Source organism: Brassica oleracea, chromosome C6 (assembly GCF_000695525.1).
Source record: "Brassica oleracea var. oleracea cultivar TO1000 chromosome C6, BOL, whole genome shotgun sequence".
Lineage (NCBI taxonomy): Eukaryota > Viridiplantae > Streptophyta > Magnoliopsida > Brassicales > Brassicaceae > Brassica > Brassica oleracea.
Window position 1 is genome coordinate 21,499,402 of NC_027753.1, and position 8,886 is coordinate 21,508,287.

The following is an 8,886-nucleotide window of genomic DNA, read 5'->3' on the forward strand; positions in this document are numbered from 1 at the left end:
GAGTCATGAAATCGGCTTGGTCTCTACGACAATGGCGACTAATGCTAATGACGGCAGGTGTGAATGGAGGTAGAGTAGGGATAGACATGGAGATGAATGGAGATTGAGCAAAGGAGATAAGTTGAGATTGATAAGAAGAGGAGAAAAAGAGTAGATGAGGAGCAGAAGATGGAGTACGTGAGGAGAAGAAGGAATAATCTTAGTCAAAAACAAAGAAAGAGGAGATGAGACGATGGAACTTGTGAGGGGGAGAAGGGAAGAAAAAGTTAAAACAAAACCAAATCAATCTGATCCGTTGGATCTAATATTATCAATGGTTAGGAACAGAAAATGGTTATCCACACCATTCCAAAATGAACCAATGAGAAATCAGCACTCTATCTCTTTAATAGTTTATTATTAGATTCCATAGTTTAGGATTATATTTATGTTTTTGTTGTTTATGTTTTGATTTCAATAGAATTGCAACTTAGATATATTAGAATTTGGGTTTGATAATTAAAAGTTTAAAGTTGAAAGTTTATATTTATGATTAAAGGTTTGGAGTTAAGAAAATAGGTAATGAGGTATATATTTATTGTATGAGTTTTAAATTTTATAAGATTAAATTGAAAATATAAACTTGAAAAGTTCTGATAGAATTGGGGTTAGGTTTGGGTTAAGGGTAACACAACTTGATTTAATATAATTTATAAAGTTATTTAAGTAGTATTGTGTTATGATATAAGGTTAATTTGGAGTGTTAGGTTTAAGGTTTTGAGTAAATTTGAGAATAAGGTTTTAAAATTTTAGATTAGTAGTTTATGTTTAAGTTTTGGTGTTTGGTGTTTGGATTTTATGATTTGGGTATAAGGTTTAGGGTTATAGTATATGGTTTGGAAAATAGTGTTTGAGGTATAAATTTAAGTTTTGGAATTAATTTTTTAAAAATATTAAATTTAATGTTTTGAGGTTATAGTATGAAAATTTTATGATTTTTTTGTTTAACTTTAAAAACATTAGATTTAATGTTTAGATTAGTTATTTAGGATATAAAGATTATACATAGAGTTTAGGGTTTGGGATATAGTATTGAGTTTAGATTTAAAAATTAAGATTAGATTTTTAAAAATATTGAATTTGAATTAAACTTTAAGATTTTAAGGTTATAGTATGAAAAGATTAGATTTTTAAGGTTTATTCTTAGATTTTATGGGGTTAACACATATTTAGGGTATAGGGTTTCATGCAGCCACAAATTTTTCGTGGCAAAATCGTGGCTATTCTGTAACACCAACGGAAAATTTCGTAGCAAAATCGTATCTATTCTGTATCCACGAATTATTCGTAGCAAAATCGTAGCTATTATGTTGCCACGTTTACATTCGTAGCGAAAGCGTAGCAAAATTTGCTACGAAATTGATATTGTTCGCTACAAATAGTGTTTCGTAGTAAATAGTGGCAAATTCGTGGTTTTTTCGATTTTGCTACGAAATTTGCGTAGCAAATTCGTAGGTATGGCCATGTTTTTTACTAGTGTTTAGAAATCTTTACAGATATCTCATCTATTATATTCGATACAAATAAATTCAGGAAAAAAAACTATACAAGCTTTTTTCAAAAGATATCTGTTACATAATATAAAGTAAAAATTTAGTGAAACTATATGTTCCATAAATTTTAAAATTAATTATTATTTTTTAAAACAAAATTTTTTAGAAAATTGTAGTTTTTATAAAGATTGTATACTCCTTTCTTAATTTAATACTTTTATAAGTAATTTTATAAATAAAATTAATAAAACTATACTTTAAAATAATAATTATATAAAATTGTATATTTGAAATTTAATATTTAATTGTAGATATATATCTAGTTGTATAAAGCGGAGCAGAGCGGATACATGTCTCTAAATTTTTTAATATTTGTAATTTTCTTCGTTTTTAACAGATATTGAGTTTTAGTATTTGCTTTGCTCCGAAGACTTACAGATATTTAGATTTTTTGGATCGAATCATAACAAATAACGAATCAAATCAAATTTAACGGATAAAATGTCCGGCCTAGTTTGAACCAATTTGTAGTGTTTAATTGGTGTGTAATTATTATTATTATTATATATATTATCCTTTACTATTTAATGTATTTAGAATATGTTAAACCAAAACCTTATTAGAAGACAACCTAGAGGCTAGAGTAAGAAGGTTTTGTTTTTGTTTTTACTCTCTCATAGTAATATCTTCTTTTTCCCTCACCGTTCTCTTACCTTGCTCACACCTTTTCTCTCCTTATATCTCCTTTGTGTTATATAATACACAGCAACCCAACAATCAAGAAGATCAGATAATGGTAGGGGTTTTCATTTTCACCTTACCAAGAATCCTCTGATCAGCCAAAATACACATCAATCAATCACATCCCCAAACACTCCAAAAAAGAAGCAGATCTGCTTCCAACTTCAAATCCCTTTTTCTTCTTACAAAAAATGTCTATGTCGTCTATGTCATCTCCTTCCTCAGCTGTTTTTTCAGCAGAGCACCTCTCTCCCTCTGAACATCTTTGCTATGTCCAATGCAACTTCTGCGAAACTATTCTTGCGGTATATAAATAACCACTCTTCTTTACTTTCTTATTTTCTGTTCTTGAACTCCTCCTTTTCCTGATCTATGTATAATTGGGGGCTTCTATTTTTCACTGTTTCTCTCTTGTGTGTTTATAGGTTAGCGTTCCTTACACAAGCTTGTTCAAAACCGTAACCGTCCGATGTGGTTGCTGTGCCAATCTTCTTTCGGTGAACATGAGATCGCTTGTCCTCCCAGCGTCTAACCAGATCCAGCTCCAGCTTGGTCCTCAATCTTACTTCACACCCCAAAATATTCTGGTATTTAAAAATGTTTAAATAATTATTCTTATGAATAGCCTCTCTAGTATAGATCAAGCCTCAAGGATATATGTTAAATGTTATTGAAGGAGGAGCTGAGAGAAGCACCATCAAACATGAATATGATGATGATAAATCAACATCCTAATATGAATGACATACCATCTTTCATGGATCTTCATCAAAAACATGAGATTCCTAAAGCACCACCCACTAACCGCCGTAAGAGACTATTTCGTTAGAAAAAAATGATTTGCATATTTATAATTTGGTACTAATTATATGAATCGCCATTAAGACATACATAGATTTTCTTTGGATCTTGTTTCAAACCCTAGCAACTTTGAATATGCATAGAAAAGAGACTATAAATAGATGTTTTTGTATATTTAACATATTCATTGATTAATGACCTTTTGTATGTGTTGATTGTCTATATATACATCTTGGGTGTCTTCAGCGCTTGCAAGAGTAAAATAACTTAAAAGGGGAAATCTAGCTAGAGAGAAAGAATCTATATAAGATATTAAAAGATGGCCTTATCCTAAAAAAAATGATGAAGTGATGATGGGTTAGAGAGAGAAAGAGAAACTGTTTGCGAGAGAGCGAAAAAAAGACAATGTAATTGTAAAGTAGAGTTTTAATGAATGTTTGTCGTGTTTAAAAAAAAAAAATGAATGTTTGTCTCTTCTCTCTTTCTGTCTGAGTTTTTGTTTTTTCGCTTTGTCTTCGCCGTTGAATTTTGTCTTTGCCATCGCCAGCTCCAGAGAAAAGACAGAGAGTCCCATCCGCATATAACCGATTCATCAAGTGAGTTTTATTTAATTTTTTTACTATTATATATGCATCATTCATTTATATTCGAATCCTGATTGTATATAACATTAGTATTAAAAACATTAATATAATTCCTTGTCACGTTTTTCTCGTAGGGAGGAGATCCAACGTATCAAAGCTGGTAATCCTGATATAAGCCACAGAGAAGCCTTTAGTGCTGCTGCCAAGAATGTAAGAACCTTAATTTTATTATTCCAAACACTCATAAACGTACATATTTTCTATATCCATTGGTTAATTAAATAATAACCAAAAGTGTCCAATATCTATTTGTAAATCCATATACAAACACAAGATATAAGTGTATATATATATTTTAATATACAATAAAACTTATCCCAAACACTCATAAACGTACATATTTTCTATATCCATTGGTTAATTAAATAATAACCAAAAGTGTCCAATATCTATTTGTAAATCCATATACAAACACAAGATATAAGTGTATATATATATTTTAATATACAATAAAACACTAGCTTGACAGTAATTCAACGTCTATAATGTTATCATTTAAGGCATACTGGTGGTATATACCTCTCAAGGGGTTTGTTCCTTTTTTTCTAGAGAAATGAAGTCATTGACAATAAACTTTTTTTTTAGAAAGTCATTGACATTAAACTTCAAAACTTAATTTGGCTTAGATTGCAGGCGGAAATTAGGGTTTAATTTTCAATGCCCATACACTCTTGCATGTTTATATTATATATATATGTGTGTGTGTGTGTCAGGTTCTAGAAAAATATATATAGCTGAGATTAGTAGTGTTGTCCCAAAAAAAAAAAAAAAAAAAAAGCTGAGATTAGTAGTAAAGAGTTTTGTCCGGTTATAACACAAGTTGATATGTTTCTTGTACGTATGTTGTTTATGTGTAATGCAGTGGGCCCACTTCCCCCACATACACTTCGGGCTCATGCCAGACAATCAACCCGTGAAGAAAACCAACATGCCCCAACAGGTAAACCCTAATCTGTTCTGACGACATACATTACATCTTACAAATAATGTTACAACTTACAAATATCATAAGTCCTTTCTCAACCAAAAAAAACTTACAAATATCTTAGGAGATCGTATTTTTGTTTTAATGCAAACAGTTTCTCTGTCCGTCAGACGATAAACATAAAGTTTGAATTTATTATGACCATATCTTTAAAATTGGTGTATAGGCGGGTGAGGAGAACATGGGGATGAAAGAAGGGTTCTACGCTCCTGCGGCTAACGTTGGTATGACTCCTTATTAAAGATAAATAAATATAAGCTACAAGTATTTGAGGGTTTTTACCCCAAAAAACAGTATTTGAGGATTTGAAATCCAGTTTGTAGGGTTTAATTATGTTTACCCAAAAGTTGGGTTTATTTTTATTTCTTGAACTTACATATATTATATATGCATGCATGCGTCTTCTTCTATTGTTGTAATCAAATTCTTGCTGATTAATGAGGTTTGTTATGTTAGTTTCGATTTGTACTTGTATGATTATTTAATTAACTTTGCACAATGTATTTACACTCCAAGCAGAATTTGAAAAGTAAGTAGTACCAGTTGTTATTAGTCTTTGATTTAATTAACATCATTGCTGCATTTCAAAAAAAAACTTTAAATAACTTATGCTTAATTATCAATTAATCGAGAGTTTAGTAACCCACAGCGAAGAAAAGTACGTATAAGAATTTGACAAGAAAGCAAATGGTAGACTAATGTGTATGGTTTAGTTTTGTTGGTCCAACTGCTTTACATTTCGAAATTATTATTCGTCTTGTACTCTACTTTCAAGAATTCAAGTTTTGATTCAAGCCTTTTTCGAGATGCAGGAGAGAGACATTAAACAATTACATCAAACAATCATTTCATTAACAAGTTCGAGCCTTACAATCAAACCCCATTCAATACGAAATAACAAAGGTTGGAGATTTGCCTTTATCCAGCAAAAAAACAACAGAAACTAACAGAACAAAGCACACCAAAGAGAGAAGAGCACAGCAAGGAGTCTTTGGTGGAGAGCCAAGAACAACGTTAACTAAGCCCAATAGTCTGCGCAAACACAAAGCTTAAGTGTGTCATTAGGACAAGTGGGTTTAACCGCCGAGTCCTTCTTCGGGGGTCTAGGAGTAGTTGGTGGACATTTTGTGGAAGTTAGAAAGGTGAAGAAAAGAAGATTAAGTGTGAGCAGAAGAGCTGTAACTGCGAGAGTCTTAGGAGCCATAGAGTTTTTGAGGAATGTTATGGGATACATGTGAAGGAGATGAGAGGGTATGGTTTATATAGAAGAATTTAAAATATACTAAAACATGACAAGCACACAAAATTATTTTATTCAGAAGATAATTATTTAAAATATACTTTAAGATAATAATGCGAATAAAGATAATATTTCAATATTAGTCTATATACATTTTAACAAAGTGCAAGAACATAGAAACGATAAATTATTATTAGAACTATATACACAAATTGAAAGAGGGGAACATCACACTGAGGTTTAGATTGAGGAAGCACCAAATGTGTTCTCGCCACTGTAAGTGATGTAGAGGAAGCCATCTTGGTCTTTCTTCTCCTCGTAGACGCTTGACATAATCTCTCCTGTGGGAGGAAGGACATTGTCTACGAATATGAAGATTGCTTTCTCGGCACTTAGTTTGATTCTCTTCCGAATCACATACACAAATTGTCCAACTGTTAGGTCTGATGGCACAAGGTATCTGCAATATATCAAAATATAAACCATTCAGAAACTCCATTTTTAAAACTACAAATCTTGAAACATAAGAGAATGTTGGTAATAAAAGTCATTACTTCTTCTTGTCAATGTCTGGGATATCACTTTTCTCAGCCTTTTCCACAATCACCTGTAATATAACACACATGATCTCATTCATTGAGTGATCAATACAATGTAAGATAGTAAAGAAACTCCTGAGTCCTGAAGCAGAAACAAAGGGTTTGAAACAAGTATTGGATTCTCAGACAAATATAATGATGTTGTCTGCGTAATCTATCTAGTTCTGATTTTTTTTATCTATCAGCAGACGAGAAGAGAAACTTGTAATCAGCAACATACATTAACATGAATGCCACAAAGTCAGAAACTTATGATCAGCAATATACAAAAACATGATCCCATTACTTGAGTGATCTTTATAACGTAACAAATTCGTCAAGCAGAAACCAAGGGTTGAAGCAGTATCGGATTATCAGACAAATCTAATGTTCAGTAACAATTCTTGTCTGAAAGTAATGATCTAGTTCTGATACTTTTTATCTATAAGCAGAAGAAAAGAACAAAAATATGAATGCCACAAAGTCAAAGCATAAGAAACCCTTAAAAGAAGAAACCATACCGGGATTCTGTCAGGGTACTTCTCTAAGATCCTTCCAGCTTCAGCTTTCCTCTTTTCTGCACATAAACATATATATGAACACCAACTCCTCATGTATGTGCTTATAACCTTAAGAGCACAAGATCGAATAAGGAAAGAAAGACTAACCGAAATCGTTGTCCAGCTTAAAGCTGCTGCCTTTATTCATCTTTACTTCTGATAATCTATACGAACAGAAAGATAGATTCTAGAGAAATCGAAAAGAGTATGTAACAGATCAAATCAATTGGAAAACTTACAGAGAGAGGATTGATGGAATGAGAAGAAGAAGATGTTTGATTCTTGCGGAGAAAGTCAGAAACGCAACCTGTTTCTTCTTACTTCTATGATTGGATAATGATTAATAACTACCGTGGACTCTTGCCTATATGTATATATATATTCGCCGACGTGTCGAGTAACTAGACACGTAAGTTTAGCTTGTTCCCCAAACAAAATCATTCGCTTTTAATCAATTTTCATCTTTTTAATTTAAGTATTTTAGAATATTATTACAACTACGTATTTGGTATGATTCAATAGTACCAGATTTGTTTAATTAAATCATACCAAATTAAATTTGATTGTTGTTTTTCTTATACGAAATTTTATTGTTGTTCTTCCTCAGACTTTTCTTTTTGTAGTGGATTGCACGTCTTCATTAGCCTTTTCTCATTCTTTTTCTTACCTCTGCGTCACAATATGTGGTCGCTTAGGGGATGCGCAGCGGTAGAAGCGGTCTTGCGTTCTCAAACAAAAAGATAAATGTTGAAAAAAATTAAACCAATCAGTAACTGACAAATGATAAACGTTTCTCACATTATTGAAGAACGTCTGTCTCTTTCCTCTTTATTTTGCTTTTTTCTTTTATTTTAATTGGTTTAATTTCTTGGAAACTCATTAAAAGCTTTACCAATATAGATGGTCTTAGAGCACCTTTATCCTAAAATTCCTTAAGAGGACTCTTAATTGTTTTTTAGTAATATTTAAGTAGTAAAGGTGTTTAAGAGATTAAGATAAGAACTTTGACACTTTTATGTATTCATTGCAAGACTCTTATTTTGGGTTCTTAAAAAATAAATTAATATTTTTGTATTTTAAATTTTTTTATTAAATAAAACATTTAAAATATTACATTTAAACATGGATTTGTAAATAAAAAACATGAAAACAAAGATTATTAAAATAATGATAATTATTCGAAAAAGCATCCAAGATCAGTTGTTGTCGTCACCATGTCCAAATCTACGCCATATATGTTCGACCAAATCATCTTTTAGTTGTTGATGCATTTGCCTATTTCGAATTCTTGAACGAGCGTCCATCATATTTGTGATGTTTGAAGGGATATCTGTAGAATACGTGAAATCAACATGTGAATTCCCGTGGTCTTCTCCGTGTTGGAACTCTGAAACATCAACTAGACTGTATCCGTCTCGTTCATCTTCAACTATCATATTATGGAGTATGATACATGCTCTCATAATCTTCCCAATTTTGACTTTATCCCAAAACAGCGCCGGATTTTTAATAATCGCAAAGCGCGCTTGCAAGACTCCAAAAGCACGCTCGACATCTTTTCGGATGGCTTCTTGCCGTTGAGCAAATAAAACTGCCTTCGGCCCTTGTGGCATAGAAATAGATTGGATAAAAGTTGCCCATTTCGGATATATACCATCGGTGAGATAGTAAGCCATATGGAACTCTCTTCCATTGACATAGTAAGTGACATTCGGGGCTTTACCGTTTATTATGTCATCAAAAACGGGAGAACGGTCAAGAACATTGATATCATTTAATGTACCTGGAGGTCCAAAAAATGCATG

General features: G+C 31.9%; 2 protein-coding genes across 3 annotated transcripts; one reads left to right on the forward strand and one right to left on the reverse strand.

Annotated features, from left to right (window-relative positions):
• The first annotated feature begins 2,207 nt into the window (after positions 1 to 2,207).
• On the forward strand, positions 2,208 to 5,942 carry LOC106296986 (axial regulator YABBY 1). 2 transcript variants are annotated; one of them, XM_013733257.1, is made up of 8 exons: positions 2,208 to 2,578; positions 2,699 to 2,860; positions 2,950 to 3,082; positions 3,622 to 3,670; positions 3,793 to 3,868; positions 4,581 to 4,658; positions 4,870 to 4,927; positions 5,516 to 5,942. In XM_013733257.1, the coding sequence occupies exons 1-8, from the start codon at positions 2,465 to 2,467 to the stop codon at positions 5,527 to 5,529; spliced, it is 684 nt and encodes a 227-aa protein (XP_013588711.1). In that variant the 5' UTR covers positions 2,208 to 2,464; the 3' UTR covers positions 5,530 to 5,942. The 2 variants fall into 2 exon arrangements, with proteins under 2 accessions (XP_013588711.1, XP_013588710.1); XM_013733256.1 differs by lacking the exon at positions 5,516 to 5,942 and having other exon boundaries at positions 4,870 to 5,165.
• Positions 5,943 to 6,054: 112 nt separating this feature from the next.
• Positions 6,055 to 7,410, reverse strand: LOC106296988 (autophagy-related protein 8e-like). The gene is made up of 5 exons (XM_013733258.1): positions 7,321 to 7,410; positions 7,190 to 7,245; positions 7,043 to 7,098; positions 6,498 to 6,550; positions 6,055 to 6,403 (listed from the first exon to the last, which is right to left on the reverse strand). The coding sequence occupies exons 2-5, from the start codon at positions 7,227 to 7,229 to the stop codon at positions 6,184 to 6,186; spliced, it is 369 nt and encodes a 122-aa protein (XP_013588712.1). The 5' UTR covers positions 7,230 to 7,245; positions 7,321 to 7,410; the 3' UTR covers positions 6,055 to 6,183.
• Between the last annotated feature and the right edge of the window lie 1,476 nt (positions 7,411 to 8,886).

Excerpts from the sequence above, each read along its gene's own strand:
- LOC106296986 (XM_013733256.1), top strand. The coding sequence starts at position 2,465 with ATGTCTATGTCGTCTATGTCATCTCCTTCCTCAGCTGTTTTTTCAGCA. Across the intron at positions 2,579-2,698 it reads TCTGCGAAACTATTCTTGCG|GTTAGCGTTCCTTACACAAG; the intron begins GTATATAAATAA and ends GTGTGTTTATAG. Across the intron at positions 3,671-3,792 it reads GCATATAACCGATTCATCAA|GGAGGAGATCCAACGTATCA; the intron begins GTGAGTTTTATT and ends TTTTTCTCGTAG.
- LOC106296988 (XM_013733258.1), bottom strand. The coding sequence starts at position 7,229 with ATGAATAAAGGCAGCAGCTTTAAGCTGGACAACGATTTCG. Across the intron at positions 7,099-7,189 it reads TAAGCTGGACAACGATTTCG|AAAAGAGGAAAGCTGAAGCT; the intron begins GTTAGTCTTTCT and ends GTTTATGTGCAG. Across the intron at positions 6,551-7,042 it reads AGTACCCTGACAGAATCCCG|GTGATTGTGGAAAAGGCTGA; the intron begins GTATGGTTTCTT and ends GTTATATTACAG.